Source organism: Miscanthus floridulus, chromosome 2, assembly GCF_019320115.1.
Source record: "Miscanthus floridulus cultivar M001 chromosome 2, ASM1932011v1, whole genome shotgun sequence".
Taxonomy (NCBI): domain Eukaryota; kingdom Viridiplantae; phylum Streptophyta; class Magnoliopsida; order Poales; family Poaceae; genus Miscanthus; species Miscanthus floridulus.
The window spans coordinates 164,597,929-164,619,338 of NC_089581.1; the positions used below are offsets into that span (position 1 = coordinate 164,597,929).

General features: G+C 46.4%; 3 protein-coding genes across 4 annotated transcripts; 1 reads left to right on the forward strand and 2 right to left on the reverse strand.

The window, feature by feature from the left end:
* Positions 1-708: 708 nt before the first annotated feature.
* LOC136535568 (homeobox-leucine zipper protein HOX12-like) lies at positions 709-2,353 on the forward strand. The gene is made up of 3 exons (XM_066527863.1): positions 709-1,058; positions 1,201-1,535; positions 1,715-2,353. The coding sequence occupies exons 1-3, from the start codon at positions 974-976 to the stop codon at positions 2,012-2,014; spliced, it is 720 nt and encodes a 239-aa protein (XP_066383960.1). The 5' UTR covers positions 709-973; the 3' UTR covers positions 2,015-2,353.
* A 1,691-nt stretch (positions 2,354-4,044) lies between these two features.
* Positions 4,045-12,756, reverse strand: LOC136535567 (deSI-like protein At4g17486). The gene is made up of 4 exons (XM_066527862.1): positions 12,511-12,756; positions 11,094-11,324; positions 5,336-5,623; positions 4,045-4,620 (listed from the first exon to the last, which is right to left on the reverse strand). The coding sequence occupies exons 2-4, from the start codon at positions 11,314-11,316 to the stop codon at positions 4,379-4,381; spliced, it is 753 nt and encodes a 250-aa protein (XP_066383959.1). The 5' UTR covers positions 11,317-11,324; positions 12,511-12,756; the 3' UTR covers positions 4,045-4,378.
* Positions 12,757-15,785: 3,029 nt separating this feature from the next.
* On the reverse strand, positions 15,786-19,369 carry LOC136540455 (serine--tRNA ligase-like). Of its 2 annotated transcripts, XM_066532463.1 has the most exons (10): positions 19,118-19,365; positions 18,953-19,023; positions 18,687-18,854; positions 18,256-18,361; positions 17,647-17,840; positions 17,042-17,145; positions 16,772-16,955; positions 16,508-16,687; positions 16,166-16,387; positions 15,786-16,074 (listed from the first exon to the last, which is right to left on the reverse strand). In XM_066532463.1, exons 1-10 carry the CDS (start codon positions 19,248-19,250, stop codon positions 16,060-16,062), a joined length of 1,377 nt encoding a protein of 458 aa, XP_066388560.1. In that variant the 5' UTR covers positions 19,251-19,365; the 3' UTR covers positions 15,786-16,059. The 2 variants fall into 2 exon arrangements, with proteins under 2 accessions (XP_066388560.1, XP_066388561.1); XM_066532464.1 differs by lacking the exon at positions 15,786-16,074 and having other exon boundaries at positions 16,218-16,387; positions 16,524-16,687; positions 19,118-19,369.
* Positions 19,370-21,410: the final 2,041 nt, after the last annotated feature.

Here is a 21,410-nt window from a genome sequence, read left to right on the forward strand (position 1 = left end):
ACGCCACTAATCTAACTGTTTTTTTTTTTTTTTGCTCTTCATGCCACTGCCGTCAGATTGGGTTCTAACGGTATCAAACTGCAGGTGTGAAAAGTCAAAAATTACCTTAGTCTAAATATGCCATTATTTTTTTAGTATCTTAACGACTTCAAATGGAAAAACTCAAAACCAGAAAGTTGTAGATCTCTTCGAGATTATCTTTTTTTAATACCGCAAAAATATATGATTTTTCTAAGATATATTAATCATATCAAATCATATCTTTTTTTGCGAAATTAAATGAAGATAATTTTTATATGAAAATTATAGATCTTGACGAGATCATAACTTTCTAGTTTTGAGTTTTTTTATTTGAAGTCGTTAAGATGCTAAAAAAAATAATGACATATTTAGACATAAGGATATTTTTGACTTTTTACACCTACAATTGACACCGTTAGAGTCTAATCTGACGGCAGTGGTATAGAGAGCAAAAAAAAAAAATATTAGAATAGTAACGCTGAAGTTCGCTGAACTTTTTCGATAGCTCACAAGAAATTACAATATTTTATAATAGCTTACAGGAAATTCCTCTAAAATTTATCGACTCACTCAAGTCCCAACTAACCCAAGTAGGGGTACAGCAACAGCAGCGCCCCCTCGCTCTTCCAGTCCAGCGCCTATAAATCCCGGGCCGGACTCCGAGCTCACAGACTAGGACACAGCCGCTGGTCACTGGGCAACCCAGCGCAGCTAACACTCCTATACAAATATCCACGAGTCTTGGTACAGACTACAGAGGCAGAGCGAGCACAGATTAAAGCTGCCTGTAGATAGCAACCATCAACAGCGACTGATCGAAGTAGTGAGCAACTGAGCATCAGTCGATCTAGCTACGTACTACATAGAAACAGCTGCAGCAGCTCTCTTCTTCTTGCTGTCCCTGCGGTGGTTTTAGGAGTGCAATTTGCTCGAGTAGCTAGCTACCTGAACCATGGGCTGCGTGGAGGAAGAGAGGCTGCTGTTCCCGTCCTTCGTCTTCACCGAGAGCTTCGCGGAGGCCGCCACCCCCGGCTCCGGTGAGTTCTTCACATATCATCTCTGGTACCATATGTCATATGTGTATCAAGTAATACATGGATGATATGATATATGTACCTGAACGAGCAAGAGATTTGGAGCTCATCACGGCGCGGCAATAATGTACACATGTGCTACCAGGTGGTGAGCAGCAGAAGAAGGCTCGGCAGCGGCGGAGGCGGAAGCCGCGGCCGGCGGCGGATGGTGGCGAGGCCGGGGACGAGCAGGCCAAGAAGCGGCGGCTGAGCGACGAGCAGGCGCGGTTCCTGGAGCTCAACTTCAGGAAGGAGCGCAAGCTGGAGACGCCCCGCAAGGTGCAGCTGGCCGCCGAGCTGGGCCTCGACGCCAAGCAGGTGGCCGTCTGGTTCCAGAACCGCCGAGCCCGCCACAAGAGCAAGCTCATGGAGGAGGAGTTCTCCAAGCTCCGCGCCGCGCACGACGCCGTCGTCCTACAGAACTGCCACCTCGAGACCGAGGTAACAACTATTCCGGCCAGCGACACCAAATTAATTTAAATCTACACACATGGCCACATAGTGGCGAGCCTCGCTCGATCTCGGTGTGGTCACGGTGAATTGTTTTCGTTCCCCGTTGCTGCTGTGCTGCTGCTTACTAACTTCATGCACGCGTGTTTCGCGCCGTCGTCGTCTTGCAGCTGCTGAAGATGAAGGACAGGCTGGCGGAGGCGGAGGAGGAGAAGAGGAAGCTCATCGCGGCTGCCGCGGCAGCCGGCGGCGTTGGAGCGGGCGCAGCAGGAAGCAGCAGCCCGAGCTCGTCGTCGTTCTCGACGGTGACGCACCACCCGGCGGCGCTGGTGGGGCAGTTCGGGGTGGAGCCGGAGGAGGCCGCTGCTGACCTCACCTACATGAGCGAGTACGCCTACAACAGCTACATGAACATGATGGACCTCGCGCCCGGCTACTTCGGCGGAGGAGTCTACGATCACTTCAACTGATCGATCGATGAGCATGAACGAGGAAGGATTGACCGGCTCTCAGATCAGCTAGGTATTTTCGTGTTAATGGATGGATCGATTTGAAGGGCGCCCGTAGCAGTAGTAGCAAGCAATCAAGTCGCTAGTATAATCAGTACGACGTCTATCAGTCAATGTCCTGACGGTAATTAAGTCTATTCAGTAACTTAAGCCATGTAGATTAGTAGCTGGTAATCTCTGTAAATTTGTGTGGATTATCATGCAAGTTCTTATCATGAACTAATGGTCTCTGTGATGTAATATTGGGGGGAATGGGGGTAATCGGAATCAGAAGATGCTTGTAAATGTTTTGGTGTCTTCTGTTATTTTATTTGTTTTTGTCTGATGAATTCTGAAATTTGGACTTGGCCCAATTGTCTGGGCTTCATTTGAGTTCTGGGCTGTTTCACAAATTAAGGGCATGTTTGGTTCGTCCAGTAGCTACTAAATTTAGTAGCTTTTAGTCACTTTAGTAACTTTTTAACCAAACGCTATGACTAAAAGCTACTAAAAGGGCTTTAGTCTTCTTTAATAACTCTAGAGTTACTAAAAGTGACTAAACCGTTTAGCAGCTACTAAAGTTTAGTAGCTCGAACCAAACACCAGTTAAGTCCCTAGAAAAAAAAACACTTAGATCATACTTTGACGAACACGATCCATTCTCTTCTCTATTGCTTCCTCCAATTGCTCTTCAAATTTAGTTAACTTTAGTTTTATCCAAAGTAACTTCTTTATCTCTGATAAAGTTTAAAGAAAAAAAAAACATCAACATCTACAATATTTTTTTATGAACTTAATTAAGTCAAATATTTTTAACTCTGTTCACTTTAGTTTTCTGAACTTATGGATTACAATTTTGTTTTAAAAAAAAAGTTGGTCAAAAGCTAAAAAGTTCGAGCTGTTACTAATGTTCTTACAAATGCATGGTGCATTCTACCAGTTATGAAGACAATAACAGCCTAGACTACACCAATGCTACCATTTTTTTTAGGGGACCAATGCTACCATTTTAACAGTAGAGCGCAGATGCTTTTAGACTCGAACCTTTAAAAGCTACATGAGATTAGTCCGGCACATTTGAGACTAAGAATCAAAGGTTCTCGTCGCCGATCAGTCACTGCCTCACTGGGGAGACACAGGATGCCAAATCTTGCCATTGGTGGTTAGGGGTACAAGTACAACCATCTCTGCTAACCACTCAAGCAGTGTTTGTTTCTCACTCAAACACTGTTACTTGTTATGTTGAGCATACACAAAAGACCAACGCTTACAACTCTGTGATCGAGGCATCCTAACTGACTGCACTTAAACAAGTGAAGCGTCGTCTGCAATAATAATAATAATAATAATAAAATTAGGTAGAGCGTTATCCACAACTAATGATTGCATCAAGGCCATGCATCAGTACTCGTCGCCTTTTCTCTTCTTGGGAGATAAGCCTGGTAAAGATGAGATGACCTGACGAAAAGCGCGGCGGCTCCCGTCACTCGGCACGACGACGAAGCGAACAAACCCAACGCAGCCCGATCGTCGATGGATCAATCATCCGCTGCGTGACGGCGACCTCCGTTTCGTCGGGAACAGGAGCGGAGCGGAGCGCGCGGGCACGGAGGAGCACGTCTCTGTCTCTCTCGTACTACGCCGTCGCCCCGGTGCAGTGTCTCTGTGTCTCAAGGGCGACAGGTGTGGGGGATGGCTCATGGCACGGCGGAGAACTGAGCACCAAAGGGCACCACCACTACTGCACTACTACCTTAGCTACTCCTGTAGGCATTCTTATCCGGTGTGTTTCCCTCATGGAATTGTACTATAGGATTGGAACAGGCAGGCATCAGAATTTTCGGCACCCATTTCGGTGCTACCGTCCAATCAACTCTCTGGTCCCGCGGTCACAAAATTGCGCACTTGTATGGTTGATGAGGTACAGACCCTGAAATACTGGAGAGAGAGAATCAATCTGAAGGAATTTCTTTTACAGTCCACAAATGTTACTCTGCTCAGAAAGCATCGTCGTCACGAAAAAGCTGGGCGATGATTCCAGGAACGACAAGGCGCTTTTTCAACAGCTAAAAGAATAATGGGTTAATATACAAATCACTGAGCAGAGTACATAGGCGGGTAGAATCGAGTGAAAATTCACCCCTCCCAACAGAGCTTGCGAGGCAAATCAGCACACGACGCTTGGGTTTTACATGATACAGCCATCAGGCATCTGACTTTTAGCGACCAAAAACAAGTACCAGACAGAAAGCTACAGCACGGCACTTGCCGTGCAATCCAGATGTTGACACTGCAAGAATTAGCGCAACGACTTGGTACCGGAAATTACACCACAGGGGCGCCAGGCTACCTATTTTTCAGAGTCGCCGTGCTGGGTTTCCTCGAGGAACAATGGGGGAGACCCTCTTTCACAGGAGACGGTGGGAAAGGAGAAGATGACGGCAGCTGGCGGTGACTCGAGATCGAAGAGAAACAACTAAATGGGTTCCTCAGACGCCTTTTCTCTGAGTCTTCAGATTGACTATTTGGATCATGGCCAACCGGAGAGATCTTTAGCGACTCTGGGAGAAGGCAGTTGCAAATGGCACCTACAAGGAAAAGATGCTCTTGATCATCATAATATGAACTGGAAAGTTCACATAAAAACGCTACAGCAAGAACTCCATGTACATACAAAACAGTCCTACAAGTGAAATTGAAACACAAAGCCTGGCATCAAACTATACAGTCAGAGCTGCCACGGTTCCCTTAGGCCTTGTTTGGATGCATGTGTATCCACTTCAATCCACATGTGTTGGATTGGATTGGAATGGAACTTAGTTTAATTTCACTTCAATCCACTTCAACACATGTGGATTAAGTTGAATACATGTGCATCCAAACAAGGCCTTAGTTGGGCATGCTGTTGAATTCAACAACCTGCTTAAAACATATGGCAAAATTTTGTAGCGCTCTTTGTGGATGAAACTATTCACTAGAGACATCTCGCCTCTTTGCATGATGATTCAGCTAATGCCACATCACATATCAAGTGCACAGTTACTGAGTTACACTGTGATATGGTGTGATGGAAAACTACTTAAAACTTATGGAAAATGAAGGCCCATTCATAAACCAGGGTAAACCACATTTCTAGAAAGTAAAGTGGAAACAATAATATACAGCGAAAAATGGTGGAAATGACCGTTAAAGCCGCGTAATGCACTCTGACTATGCCCAAGTAGCACTTAAATCACTATCACCTTTGTTATGTGGAATCAATGAGCTAGTAAAAGCATTAGCACATGTATAAAGTTATGGTACCTATTCTGGCAAGCCGATTCACCCATTTGGGAATTTTGTTACCGGTCAACTTGTAGCACATATCCTTGCAAAAGTGGTTACAGTTCTTCGTGATAAGATGGTAAGTATCTCCGTTGTAGTTTACTGACTGCAGCTCCATGAACTGCCTAACTTGGATTGGATCCAAGCATGTTGTACCAAGAAATATTGATTTTCTGAACCTGAAACCAGGGCATTGGCGAGGTTCTACCTCAAAGACCCCACTGGTGGGGAAGTCATGAGCTCCGAATGCATATTCAACACCATGAACTGTAAATGGAAAAGAGAGCCAATCAAAATATGTCATCTGAGAATTCAGTTGTTAAAACTTATTGTAGATAAACCATCTATACTATTTGCATAGCAACAACAGAACTTATGTGACAACTTTTTATTGACAATTAGGGGTTTGAATGCCAATGTCACCATCATTTAATAACTGAGGCAGTCAGCAAGATAATTACACAAATTGCCCTTTTAAAATATTCCAAAACTAGCTGAAAAATTGCACCATTCAAATTCCCCTGAATCCATACTCTCCAAAAATCATGATTTCGCATATATAGCTCAGTCTAATTCCATTCTGAAAGCCTACTACATTCAAGCATTCACACTTTATTAGTGGAGAACAAAGTGAAAAATGAACCTGAAGAAAGATCTAGGCTAGTCCAAAAAAGACTACTATTGTTAAAAATGACTGGCAAGTTTAGACAGGAACTAACAACCCAGACGGATCATTCAGATGCAACTTTATTAACGGATGGTTGTTAGTGGCATTGAGTATTTAACAAGCTTGTAAATTACTTCCTTTCCCCATCCCTCGGTGACCAATGCTAGTATGCCCGAGAATACCCCTCTTTTTCCAAGTTCTCCACATGGACTTCACCAAACTAGTGCACCATTCCTACTCCCATACCATTCCCTAATTCCCATCTTCCCTATCTAGCTAGTATTAGGGACTAGGGAGGACTAGAGATTTCATGGGCACCTAAAGAAAATTTCTTAAATCAATACCAAACCCTATAAAACTCGATTCTGGATCTATAAAGATGTCTAGCATGGTCACTAGAGATTTCATGGGCAGGGCACCTAAAAAAATATAAAACCCTATAAAACTAGATTCTGGATCCGTAAAGATCCCTATTTCCAACATGGGTACAGATTTCATCTTTTTAAACAAGCTTTCTCAGATGAAAAAAGTGTTTGGTACACTGAAGCCATAAACATAAAAATGGAGCTAACAACATCAAGAAAAACAATCATCTTCCAAGCCCAGTAGATAGACAAATAATTTTCTTTCCAATTGTAATATTTTACTTCCTATTACAAAGGCAACATAGCACAAAACCCACCATCTCGTCCATTTTTCTATACGGTACAATGAGACCTAGTAATATGAGAGGTAGAGGAAGACCGAAATTGATATGGGGGGAGGCAATAAAAAGAGATTTGAAAGCTTGGGATATTGATAGGACTTGATACCCTACCGGTGTTGTTGCGCAGGTTATTGGGGTGGAAGAGGGGAGGACGTGGTCTGTACTCTCAACGTCGGCGAGGGGCCGTGGCGGCGAGAGCGGCGGCTGCTGCTGCTGCCCTAGAGTTCCGTAGCACTACAGTAACACGGGTACTGTTCACGCGAGGGAGAGGGCAGGGACGGCTGGCTCCCAAGGGAAGCCAGCAACTTAATTGTTGCTTTCTGCTTAATTCCAATCATCCCTGATTACAAGTATTTATCCTTCCCTATAGATGCTATAATTAAGGAACTATATCTATCTCTAAGAAAATACCAAATAAGCGATAAATTGGGCCTCTAAGCCCCTTAACAGACCGGCCCCCTAGCCACTATTGGGCCTGCGCCTGGCATAGGAGATGCCGGTCATAACATCTCTCCCCGCCTGCGCAAACAACTCGTCCTCGAGTTGGAAGTCAGGGAAGTGCTCGCAGAATTCGTCGAGAGGCTCCCAGGTAGCATCCTCGTCCGGAAGGCCGCGCCACTTGATCAACACGCGCCAGACACCGCGGCGTTGCTGCGCCTGCAGCACCCGCTCTGGTCCCGGCAGAACGCGACCATCGAGGACCGGCGGAAGGGAAACCGGAACAGCCGGCGGATCTCCGCGGTGCCACTTCAGCAGCCCCACATGGAAGGCGTCGTGGACGCGAGCGCCCTCCGGCAGCTGCAGGCGGTAGGCGACGCGTCCAATGCGCTCCAACACCTGGAACGGTCCGGCGTAGCGAGGCCCAAGCTTGCGTCTGGCACGGGGGTCCAGGGACTGCGCTGTTCTGTGTAACAGCCGCAGCCAGACCCAGTCGCCGACGGCGAACTCCAAGTCGCGGTGGTTGGCGTCGTAGTACTTCTTGGACAGCTGCTGCGCCTGCAGGAGGCGCTGGCGCACCTCAGCGAGGATCTCATCACAACTGCGGAGGAGGGCGTCAGCAACTTCCGTCCGGGTCTTCCTCGGCTTGTACGGCAGGATGGGCGGCGGGGGACGGCCATAGACCACCTCGAACGGAGTGGCGCGCAGGGCGGTGTGGTAGGAGGTGTTGTAGCAGTACTCCGCCCAGGCGAGCCAGTCCACCCACGCACGCGGGCGGTCACCGGTAACACACCACAAGTACATGGCAATCGCTTTGTTCACCACCTCGGACTGACCGTCAGTCTGCGGGTGGAAAGCCGTGCTCATACACAGCTTGACGCCGGCCATCCAGAAGAGGTCGCGCCAGATGTGGCCGGTAAACGCCAGAGGACGCGGCGACCCTCGCGCCAGAAGGCCAACGTCATGGCCTCGAAGTCTCAGAGAATGGGGCCCAAGGTCCGCAGGAAGTCGACGCCGAGGATGAAGTCGAAGCAGCCCAAGTCGAGGCCGACGCAAGTCCTAGGCCCCGATGTTGATGGGGATGTGACGGGCGATGCCCTCGCAACGCAGGCGATCGCCGTTGGCGACGGTGATGCGGAGCTACGCCCCCGGTGGGCGGAAGCCCTAGGCGGCGCATGGTTGCGCCCTGGAGGAAGTTGTGGGTGGAGCCGGTATCTAGAAGGGCCAAGAGGCGCTCCCCCTTGACCATCACCGGCAGCAGCATCGTGTTCTCCGTCCTGATACCTGCAAGTGCATGGAGGGACACGACGAGAGCGTGAGCAGCCGCCTGCCCCTGGGCGGCCGGCTCCTCTAGTGGTATGGCCGCGTCCCCGTCCTCAGCGGGCGCGGCGTCCTCCGCAATGTAGTCCCCGGACTCCAGGTAGAAGAGTCACTGACACACATGTCCAAGGACGTAGGGCTCGTCGCAGTTGTAGCATAGTCCTTGGCGAGGACGTTCCAGCTGCTCCGCCGGTGTAAGGCGGCGAAACAGGCGCGCCGCGGGGGCCGCATTGGCCGCAGCGGGGGCCTGCCCCGCCTGGGCCGCCCCGGGTGTGCGCGCCGGAGGAGGCTGACCCTAACGCGGAGCCGGACGAGCGGCTCGAGGAGGAGGCGCCGGCTGCATGGCAGACGCACAACGCTCGAACGCTCGGGCGTAGTACATGGCCGTCTGGAGGTCCGAGGGGTCGCGCATCTCCACGTCCACCCGGATATGATCCGGAAGGCCACCAACGAAGAGCTCGGCCCGCTGACGCGTGGAGACGTCCCGGGCGTGACATGCCACCGCCTGGAAGCGATCAGCGAACTCCTGCACAGTGGAAACAAACGGCAGCCGGCCCAGTTCAGCCAGCCGACACTCGCGGATCGGAGGGCCGAAGCGCAGACGACACAGCTCCTTGAAGCGCTCCCACGGTGGCATGCCCTCGTCCTGCTTGAGGGCGTAGTACCAAGTCTGGGCCGTCCCCCAGAGATGATAGGAGGCGAGCCAGGTACGGTCGGAGGCGAGCATGCGCTGACCCCGAAAGAATTGCTCACACTGGCTGAGCCAATTCAGGGGATCAACGGAGCTGTCGTATGTGGCGAACTCCAACTTGTAAAACTTGGGCGGCGGCGGGTCCTGTGCGGCGGCCGAGGGCGCCGCGCCCGTGCTGTCCATCGAGGGCGACGCGGCGGAGAGCGTTGGCATCAGGCTACCGCCGTGGAACAGGGGGCCGTCCACCCCGCCGTAGAGGACGCCCAGAGCTGGGGCGCCGCCAGGCGCCATGACAGCCCCGGTGGTCGGGAGCGGCGGTAGGTGCGGCTGGGTACTGGGCGCCGTGTAGATGGGTTTCGACGAACTGGCGATCCAAGCTGGAAGCGGTGACGGCGACGACGGGAACCTAATCTGCTGGATGGGGACGCCCTTGGATGGCGGCGGCACGACTGGGAACGAGGTCGTTGCAGTCCCGTCGTAGGGCATCCCATACTGGTACGAGATGACCGGCGGCGTGGTCACGGCCGAGGGCGGCGATAGCTGCTGTTGGTGTGGCGGAGGAGGAGGTGCCAGCTGGGGCTGCGGCTGGGGCGCATAGGGCCCGACGAGGAAGGCCCTGATGCCCGCCACGGCCTGCCCTAATTCCAGGATTGCGGCCGTCATCTGCTCCGGGGTGAGGACGAGGGCGGCGGAAGACGACGGGCGCAGGGGGCTCGCGCCCTGAGGACGCCAGCGCGCCTAAAGCCGGCGCACCTGATGTGTGGGGCAGCAGCGCCGACGAAGACGTTGGTGGCGGCGGGTGGGAAGAACTCAGTAACGGGCTGGACATGATCGAACCAGAGATCTCTGATACTAGATTGATAGGACTTGATGCCCTACCAGTGTTGCTGCGCAGGTTATAGGGGTGGAAGAGGGGAGGACATGATCTGTACTCTCGACGTCGGTGAGGGGCCGTGGCGGCGAGAGCGGCGGCTGCTGCTGCAGCCCTAGAGTTCCGTAGCGCTACAGTAACGCGGGTACTGTTCACGTGAGGGAGAGGGCAGGGACGGCTGGCTCCCAAGGGAAGCCAGCAACTTAATTGTTGTTTTCTGCTTAATTCCAATCATCCCCGATTACAAGTATTTCTCCTTCCCTATAGATGCTATAATTAAGGAATTATATTTATCTCTAAGAAAATACCAAATAAGCAATAAATTGGGCCTCTAATCCCCTTAACAGACCGGCCCCCTAGCCACTATTGGGCCTGCGCCTGGCATAGGAGATGCCGGTCATAACAGATATACCTAGAGATCTATGTTTGAATAGGAGTACTTGGAAAGCAGCTATTGAAGTGACTGAATCGTGACTTGGGGCTCTTGGTGGGTTTCAACTCTAGCCTACCCCAACTTGCTTGGGACTGAAAGGCTATGTTGTTGTTGCTGTTGTACAATGAGACCTAGTGAATCCAACGATTTCAGCTAGACACATCAATGACAGCACAGAAAGAATCTAATATGTAGCTCACCTAGGCAAGGTGAAACAATGCATACCCAAGGGACATATTCGAACACAGGAATTTCACAAGTACCTTACAAGAATTTCAAAAGAATCAGTTCCATTTCACAGAGAAAAAGCAGGATTTAGGAAAATTCCCATGTTCCAAACAGGCCTAATGGCCAGAACAGAATTTAGGGCATTGAACAAACCTATATGCAGATAGGATTGTTAATGTAGAAAAAACAACTTCATAGGGTGAGATAGCAGATAGATGACAGCACTAGATAGCATTATTTGCTAAAACGAATAATGAGATGTTAGTTTAGTTTTCAAGGATACAGGAGAAATTATCTGAACATTGAAATAGCAGAAAATGAACCAGCATTTGATTATGTATTAACTGGGAAAATATATACGTGCATATGGCAGAGAAAAGAACCTTCAATTCCTGAGTGAAATATGCCCAGGCCTGCCCAATATATATAGCCATTCATTGGTGTCAAATCATACACATTAAGATAAACTGGGGTATCATCTGGTGATTGACCAGTCGACTGAACCTTGGGGAACAAAAAGAAACGCATGGCAGATTTCCTGCTCAATCTGCTCAGTTGTAGAGGCATAAGGGACTTCCATTCAGGCCGTTTTGTCCTTAACTTCATAGCCCACCCTTCACATAATCAAATGAGATATCAGCATACAAAGGATCTACTTCAAGAACCACAAGAAATTGATAAAATCAGATAAGATAGCTGTCATAGTTGTTCTCTGAAGTCTTTTTCCTTGGAAGTAGTTTAAAGATTGTATTACACAGAAGAGCAATGAATATGGTTGAAATTAGAATAGGCCAACAACAAGAGATTGCAAAATAGAAGCATTCTAAAAAAAATATCCTCATATATATTTTATTGCAATCTTAGACATATGTGTCTTGTATATAAGAAAACCAAAACAAACCAGTACATTGTGTTCTGTCCAAGTATTGGCTGTGCATTAGCAAAATTTGAAAGCTCCAACGTACAAGAAAATCCAGGGGCCTAGGAGTTCTCCAATAATTTTCCCAAAAAAGACAATGCAGTTCAGAGTGAACAATGGACAGTAAAACTAACACAGGCAGGGCCAGTGGGCCACAATACAGTTGTGGTTTCGAAATCTAGCACAGCAATTCAGTCTGACACAATGCATTGCTGAACGAGTACATAGAAGAGCTAAGAAGCACAACTGTCGCTATAGTTTGAACTTTGAACCCTCGTACTGGTACTGGTAACTACAACTAAAAGACAGTGGACAGATCAGATCTGTTAAAGAGTGCTTTTATTACATTTTTGTTGTGGGCATTGGGCAATGCAGGATGTTTATTCGGTCTAGCAAACACCCAGGAGAAAAGGGAGCATTCCGTTTCAAGAATGAAACAAGCTAGGTGGGTATCAAATCGCAATTGAAATCATGTACCACTCGACTCCATTACTAGGTATGAAAGCTTGCAGAGAAGCGTAAGACATGTACACATCACGGCACCACCCGAACTTCACCAACTGTTTCAGTACAAGCAGGTAAGCCGCGCTATTGCCTAGGAAAACAACGTCTGGTACCGCTAACAGACTGAACCCCCAGAAATAATTCCACGGCCGTACTACGCGTTCCAGATGAGGGAGAAAGAGCACAGACGATGTTGACACGAGAGACAAAGCCATAATTCCACCGGCGTCCGGCGGACCCAATCCACAGGACCAAGAACCGAGCAGCAGCCCGAGAATCGAACAGGCCAAGAAACGCAAGAAAGCAGGCGAGCGCAGATCCAAGCCAGGATCTTCGCTGCGTTGCTCTTGCCAAGAAAGAAAGCGAACAGCGTTTACCGCGGGAACCGAGGAGGCTGGAGGACGGAGGACAGAAGGCGAGCGGTGCTGCCGAAGGCGGCAGCGGCAGCACAGTGCAGGCGGCGCTGCTGGACGGGAGGATGGGGGAGCTGGAGAGGGGGAAAGAATCCGAGGGGGGATTCCTGGAGGGAGCCTGGAGGCGAGGCGCAGGCAGGCAAGCAGGCAGCAGTAGTAACTGATGGTGCGGTGGTGGTGGCGTTGGTTGCCTTCGGCGAGCGGGGGGAGAGGTCTCGTGATGGCTGGGGAAAAGCACAGTGGAATTTATCGCCTTGTCTTTTTTATTTTAGGCCCCGTTTAGGTGCCACCTAAAAGTCAAAAATTTATCGCCTTGTGCTGGGGAAAAGCACAGTGGAATTTATCGCCTTGTCTCGTGATGGCTGGGGAAAAGCACAGGGGAAAAGCACAGGGGAAGTATTAAATGTAGACGAAAAGAAAACTAATTACACAGTTAGGTGAGAAATCGCGAGACGAATCTTTTGAACCTAATTAGTCCATAATTAGACATTAATTACCAAATAAAAACAAAAGTGCTACAATAGCCAAAATCCAAAAATTTTGGATCTAAACGGGGCCTTACCCTCTCTCTTTCCTTTTTTGAAAGCTCTGCGGCATTTTTATTTTGAATGGATCGATAAGTGAGTGGTGGCTAGCGAGAGAAAGGACACATGGTCAGCCTCTCCTGGGCATGGAGAACTGTGCTCGCGCGGGTTTTAGGGGGGCAAAGTGCCAGAATCTCTTGACTCTTCCCTTTTGATTTGTTTACTATAAGCTTGTTTGAATGCAGATGTAGCAAACACTATGTTCGCTTGTTGATTTCAGGCAGTCTAAATCAGTTAGTCAACAGTATTTTTCTCTCACAATAAATCAGCACCAGCCAGCTCAAACTAGCCCAGAAACCAACCAGCGAACAGGCCGAAAGATCCTTTTTTCCAGAAAAGAAGAAATGTGAATGTGATCTTCTCATCCAGGCAAAAGCAATCCAATTTGTAACTAGGTGGTACGTTAATGGTGTTAGTACAACAAAAAGATTTTGTACCGCAAAACGTCAGAAACTTAAACTGCATATTTTTGCGAAGTTAAGAAGTAAAAAAGAAGCGTATGTTAAAGCTTTTACAGGTTTTCAGGATCTCGAAGCCGATTGGGCACCATGGCGCGCTGATTGTCTCTTTATCTTTATTTAAAGCGACGCGAAATGCCATTGCCCTTTGGACCTTCGGTGGCTGAATCTGTATTTTTTTTTTCTCAACGGGAAATTCATGGAAGCCATTTGGAATCTTTAGGCTAATTAGTGCCATGTGAAACTCAATGATTGCATAAAAATGGCACGGGAATTTCAAAGTTCACAGGGAGTTAATTAGTGCCATGTGAAAATCTGTAGTCACGGAAAAACACTTGCCATTCCCATTTCTTTTACATAAAATAAAATAAAGTAAACTATTGTTCGAAAAAAACCCTCCGCCGTACATCATTTGTACAGACTAGATCTCAGTGGCCGATTTTCTACGGATAAAGGCCATGTTCGCTTGTGTTATAAGCCGTGCTATTTCAGCGAACGAACAACATTTTTTTCTCACAACAAATCAGTAAACAATACTTTCATCTATGACTTTTAAGCCAAGCGAGCAAGGCAAAAATCTCCGTACCATCTACCACGGTGTAGCCAATTTCCTGCAGACTGGTCTCAGCACCGTGCATTTGTACAAACTGATGCTGACAAGCCGTTTACCTAGGAACTGCGAGTTCGTATAGAACAGGAACATGATTATTGAGAACGGAAGCATCGGAAATCATGTTGTCCAGAAAAGCCAGACACCAACAAATTTCCCATTACAATGCCACCTAGTTGACTGCAGTGCATAGAAGCTATCATCATCATAATTGGAATCGAGGAACGTGGCCAGCACATCTGCCGATCGAATTCGGTCGCCAGTCTCGATAGCGCGCTCACACATCCTCCCCTCCCTCCTGTTTGTCTCAACTTTCCTCGGCATTTCTCTGCTAAACAACTAACAACATGCCAAATATAAACGAGTTTATACATGACTATGGCCATGTTCGGCAGGACTTATTGCTGTTGTGGCTGATTTGTAAAACTGATTTGTTATGAGAGAAAAAAAATATTATTTTCGTACTTAAAAAAAAATAGGACTGGCTACATATACATGGAACCCCGTGGCCCGCGATCTCGCCTTAATCATGGGCTGTTTATTTCCGCTGACAGTGCCCATCGCGCATGAATAGTAGCGTAATGGCGCAGGCTCTGCACGGGTTTACTGGTCCCTTTGTCCCCGTCGGCGAATCATAAATCTCCCTTGGCTCACCCTGGCTGGCGTCTATAGTCTAGTCTAAGGCCTTGTTTAGATTGTCTCAAAATTCTAAGGTTTTTCACTCTCTCTTCATCACATTAATTTTTAGACGCATACATGGAGCATTAAATGTAAATAAAAAAATAACTAATTGCACAATTTAGTTGTAAATCACGAGACGAATCTTTTAAGCCTAGTTAGTCCATGATCGAACAAAGTTTGTCAAATACAAACGAAACATGCTACAGTGTCTAGATCGTAAAAATTTGCAATCGCCTAGGAACGGAGGGCTCGTTTTCACCCTGGCATACGGAGAACCTCTTGGATTCGTGAATCGTGATCGCGCTCCTGACAGGTCTCACCTTTCCCAAGTACTATTACGTCCGTACTCCGTAGCAATGCAAATAAATGACCTACAGAAGCCTTGCAAATATTTTTCAAAAAAAAAAACACACGCACGTTTAAGAGAGTGCACCACTGCATAGCGATGCACTGCATACACATTATGCTGGTATACTTTAGCCCTGCTTCGGTTTATTAGCAAATGCACCTGCAGTTCAAATGTAGCAAAGCTGCATAACCAGCCTCACAGGCAAACAATTGCGGGGGAAGGGGTTAGTTTGAACGCATGCGGCTTGACGAATTCAAGGGCTACAGTCACATTGAGCAGTGAAACCCTGGAAAGCATAGCCAGACAGAATTCAGCACCTGACCTACACAGTAGTTACAGGTGTTTGCATACAGCAAATGCAACGCTAGAATCAAAGCACATGCGTATGAGCATTTCCAAGTTCCAGCCACAATAGCATTTCAAAGAACATGCCACTGACACAAGATGCCTTCTCAGAACCGATCAGAAGTGCACCAATCCACCATCATCATTCAAAAAAGATAAAATCAAGACACCAGCATACCGGTACTAATTGTGCTACACGGAAAATAAGGTGGTTTCAGGGACGAACAGGCAACGTTATGAGGCAACGCGATAAACACAGCGGGTAGGGATGGTGGTGCTCGGATATCAAGAAATCCTATGCAATATAAGTTTGACAAGTATGTCATCAGATAATGTGGTGGCCAAGAAACCAAAATGGGTAAACGACCTGCAACTCCATAGTCATGCTGTGAGTACTGACAGGCCCAAAAATTAACATAAGGATGCACAATATCCATCAGTTCCACCTACACGTGCATTTGCATTTCAGTCTGTTCCTCATCCAGCTCAAGGAGCCTTTCCCTGTCAGGAGAGGAGCCAAAATGATCAGACAAAAATATGGATTCTAATGCTATTTTTGCGCAGGGGGGCAGCATAAGCAAGAAAAAAAAACCTTTGATTTGGACTTGTTTGATTTGGAGTCAGCAGCTTGTTTGGCATCCAAAGGTTGCTTGAAAGGAAGGAACTCTACTCCGCCCATATAAGGTTGCAGTGCCTTCGGCACCTCGACACCGTCCTCCTTTTGGAAATTCTCCAGAATACAGCAGAGGGTCCTCTCAGTAGCAGTCAAGGTAGAGTTCAGCATATGAACAAACTGCTTGGACTGTTCATCATTCTGTAATTTGTCAGACATCGAAAATGTTAGTTAGTAGTGGTAAGATTTTAACGTACTCTGGGTAAAGGTGCAGAGAGCAATGACACGTCTACAATAATCAAAGTGGCACAGAACATTAACCTTTTTCTGGCCATACCCAATTCCAAGTCTCCTTGACTGAAAGTCAGTGCAATTTGAACAGGATACTAACTCTCGGAAGGTCTTTGATGCGGGGAACCATGCTTCCAAATCATATTTCTTAGCAGCAGCATCATTAAGAGCACCAGAGACAATGGAAACAACTTGGTATGGTAGCCCAATCTACAAGATGGACATTAAAGAAATGTTTAGAAAAGTCGGGGAGGACAACCTGGGTTATAAAGATCACAACGCACTGATTATTACCTCCTTATAGAAATCTTCTGAATTTTTAAGCATCTCTTCGTGCATCTCCCAGGAATCGTTGTCATTTGGGCTTGTAATGCAGAATTGTTCAATTTTTTCAAATTGGTGAACTCTAAAGATGCCAGCTGTGTCTCTTCCATGAGAACCAGCTTCCTTCCGGAAGCATGTAGAGTACCCAGCATATCTATACGTATGTATAATTTATTTGTGATTAAATACGATAGCGTGCGTCACTAAACAACAAAGAAACTGAAGATAAAAATTACTCACTTAATTGGAAGTTCAGCAGGGTAGATTCGATCACCTAGGTGATAAGCACATAATGGCTGCTCTGATGTAGCTATGAGATATTTGTCCTCACCATCACCTGTAACCTGACAAATGAAACTACTAGTAATGTACTTGAAATAAAATGAGATACTATTATTAGAGAACTGACAGATTTTGTAGGTGAATTCTTTCAACAGATACATAGATAGTCCATAAAATATATGCAAAATCAAAGATCAAAACTAAAACATTCATCCAAATAATCAAACTATTATTATGAGTAAAAACCATCGTACCCAGAGTAATCGAAATTGAAACAGATCGGCCGAAAACAAAGAACAAGAAGTAATGTTGCTGATATTGACTACATGGAAAATAGTTTTGATAATAGCACGAAAAAACATTAGAACTGAAAAGATAGTTAAAAGAAGACCAAATGTATTATATATTTTCATTCGTATAGAATCTTAATTGTCATAAAAGATGAGTGTATTATGGTAAACCGATACAGGAAGAGAATGTGTTATCTTTCGCTAAAAAATTAGGGAAGCATAATTTATGTTGTCATAAAACAATGAATGTAGGGAATATTTCATCAGCCTTACTTTGTAAAGCTCCTCATCAAACTGGGCTAACTGGGCACATTTTGCCATCGTTTCCTTCCTCATGAAAAAGGGAGTATGCATTGGCTCAAATCCCCGTTTTTCCAGAAAAGCTAGACCGAAGTTTATCAGTGCCTGGTTAAGGAGGACACCTTTGCCCTTTAAATAGAAACCCCTACCACCAGCCACATCAGCACCTGCAAAAATGTAAATAGGTAAAAGGTTGTGAGGCAAACTTGACAACCTGTTCCACAAATGTTCTTAATCACAGCAAGAAAGCAAACAAAGAGCACAAGCACATTGAAATTAGTTGAAGCAGGGTGATTGTTAGAAGCATATTGAATATATAAAATGTATACATATATGGAACTAAGCATTCCCTAGGAAAGGGTTGTTAAGTTAACGGAGGGGCAGCACACAATCACATGCAGCCATACCAGTATGCCAGCAAGGAACAAAATTAGCAAGTTAATCCAGAAAACAACTCAGAAAAAAAGAGATATAGGCAATTGGTTTGTAACTTTGTACAGTAATGACTTTGAAACAGGCTTAAACAAGCAATACTGGCAGTAAGAAAGGACTTGTAAATAGAGAAAAGTAGAGAGCATATACCCTTCTCCAAAGCGACAATGTCAAGCATCCTGCAAAGGTCCACATGATTCTTCAAATTTTCCTCTACTCTCTTCTCTCCAAATGTCCGTACAATTTTATTGTTTGCCTGCAAGAAGTAGCTTTAATCAGTTCAGCTGAAATTCATAATAATTAGGTCGAATTCAGAGGGACCACTTGCAATTTTAAGATTGGACCAGAATAGGAATGCAATATTTTTTCTGTATGTTCATATAGAACCTTGAAGCACAATTAGAATTCCAACAATCAAAGGGTGAGGGTGAGAATTAGGGTTGGAGTTGACAGTGGAGCTAACAGTTTGGTTGCCACATTACAATCTAACAGTGACTGAAAAAATAATTTTCTTTCAGCCGTTCAGTACTGCAGTGGAAAGAAAATATCTAGAAGAACCGCCAACTAAATTTCCGGATCACCTCGTCGTCGCTGACTGGCACGGACTCATGCACGATGTTGCCAATCGTCGTGACCTTGGCGTCGAGGGTGCTCTTGGCCTCCTGCACCTCAACTTCTTTGGCTGCCAACCTCTTCTTAATTTCGTCTGTGCTCTCCATGAGCTTCTTCACTTCCTCTTCTTGCTTGCTCTGCAAAGAAACACGCCACCGTCACGTAAAACCCAGAACCCCGAGAAGGAAATAGATAACGAGGGCATCGCAAATCCGCAATTTGAGACGGAACGTACCGCTTTGAGCTTGCCGATCTTCTTGCTGGTAGCGTTGAGCTCCTGCCGGATCTTGTCCAGCTCGAACTGCCCTGCAGCAGCAACGTGAACCCATGGGAGTCAGAGACCGGCCGGGGATCTAGAAGAGGTTCGAGGGGCAGGGTAATGAGGAGAGGAGACACTTACTTTCGCGCCATGCCTTGTCGAGGGCGATGACCTCGTCGACGAGCTCGACGGAGGCGAACCGGCTGCGCTGGGACTCGCGAATGAGGTCCGGGTTGCCGCCCTTGTCGGTGCGGAACAAGTTGATGTCGAGCATCGTCGCTTGACGGCGGCGGCGGCGGCGAGGGGATGAAGTCGAGCAAGGAAACGAGCGGGCACGAGGTTAGGGTAGTCTTCCTTCGCTCGACGTTGCGCGTGGGCTTGGCACACGATATTTGGGCCGACCAGGCCGGTAAATCGCCTTTGCAGCGTTCGGCTCCTGCGTGTACCAGTTTATAGAGAACAGAAACCACTATTCCTATTTATTTTGACTTTATATGAGAACTTTGGTGCCTACGGAAGCTACTTGTTCGAGCGTGAAAGTGAGGGGCAGTTTGGATGCCAATTTTTTTTTTTTTTTGTAAAATGTTACCGTAGCGTTTTCGTTGTTATTTGGTAATTAGTATCCAATCATAGTTTAATTAGACTTAAAAGATTCGTCTCGTGGATTTCGTCTAAACTGTGTAATTAGTTTTATTTTTTATTTATATTTAATGTTTCATACATGCGTCAAAGATTTGATACGATGAAGAATCTTAAAAAATTTGACATTTCTAAACAGGGCCTGAATCGGAATCGTTGGCTTAGGAACTTGGTGCCTATGGAAGCTACGTGAAGACTCGTTCGAGTGTGAATCGGACGGGACGTAGTAGCGTTTCGGTCGAGTCCAGCAATGTTTTGACCGTCTCCATATACACACTGCGAGAGAAGAAAATGCGATCTTGTTGTTCTGGTTCTGGCCGAGGATATATCATTAGTACAACACCGAACCATGAGTTCTTCCTTCCTTTTTTTTTACCTTGGGCCTGACTGGTTGAGGGCCAAAATTTGGTTACCACAAAACTTAGACAATTCAAAATTTTGACAGCCATTTAGTTGGCTACCAAAATTTATCAAGGTCTCACAATTAGCATATCAAATTTATGGTAAATATTCTTGCCTTAGTTTTAGCAATTTTTTCTTGCTAAATCTTTGGTAGTGGTAGCCAACCAACCAAGTAGGCTCCTTATCAGGACTACATCCGTCTCCCAAAGAGTGCTATATCTCACTTTTCAAAGTTTAACTAAACATGTACAAAAAATATAGAAAATATAATTCTAAAAAATTAGAAAAAGTAATATTTATGTAATAAGAATTATTAGATAAATTATGGGATATATCAATCTAGTAATATAAATGTTGATAATATATTATTTTATAAATCTAGTCAAGAAACTTGCTAGGCACTTTTTTAATGACGGAGGTAGTATATACCACTACTGTTTTTTTTATTGGAGTGTGATTACTGTAACACCCCGGTATTATGAAAGTATTTAGGCACTGCAAATCATGCATATTGTGCATCATCAAGCATCCTAATCATATATACCTAATCATGTAAATAATAACTGAAACCATGCTTCGAAGCGTATGAAACATGCTCGTGAAACATGAATGTTGCATACACTCGTTTAGAGTTATTTTGCCCTAATTATGCTTGCTAGGTTAGTAAAACATGTTTGGCTATGATTGTAAATCATCTAGAATTATTTAGCATAATTTTTGGAGTAAAGTTTGTATCTAAATTATTGCCAAATTTGCTTTAAAAATAATTCTCCAAAATTAGGGTTTTGAGTTAAAATTGACTTTAATTTTATAATTCAAAATCTAGCAAGAATTGGACTTTAGTCATAAAAGCAAAGTTGTAGAGGATTAAATTCTAAGCAACTTTTATTTTTGGACCATTTTCAAAAGAAGTCATTTTCTTGCTCAAAAGGGTATTTGAAATCTGCTATTTGAAATTTCCTTCAAAATAGAAAATTGAAAAAAAATGTTTCTATCCTTTCACGGGCCACCGCCTCGCTTCTCTCGGCCCACGGCCAAAGTCGGCTTGGCCTGCCTCCGCCCCCGCCGCTCGCCTCGGCCCAGCCCAGCTCGCGCGTCTGGCCTGCTCCGCGCCGCGCCGCGCCTGTTCCCACGCGCCGCGCCCGACCACGTCAGGGCACGCTCGCCGTGTGGCCACCATGCGTCGGCGACGCACGCCGCGCGGCAGCCATGGCCTGCCTCGCCCTCCAGCGCTCGCCTTCTTCTGCCCGACAGCGCTGCACTCTCCACTCCACTCCCTCACTCACTCAGCAGCAGCGACCGCGCGCGCCACGAGCTCCGCCACCAACTCCCTCGCCGGATTTGGCTCGCTCGGCCACCACAGCTCGCCGTCGACCACTCCGTCTCGCCAGCA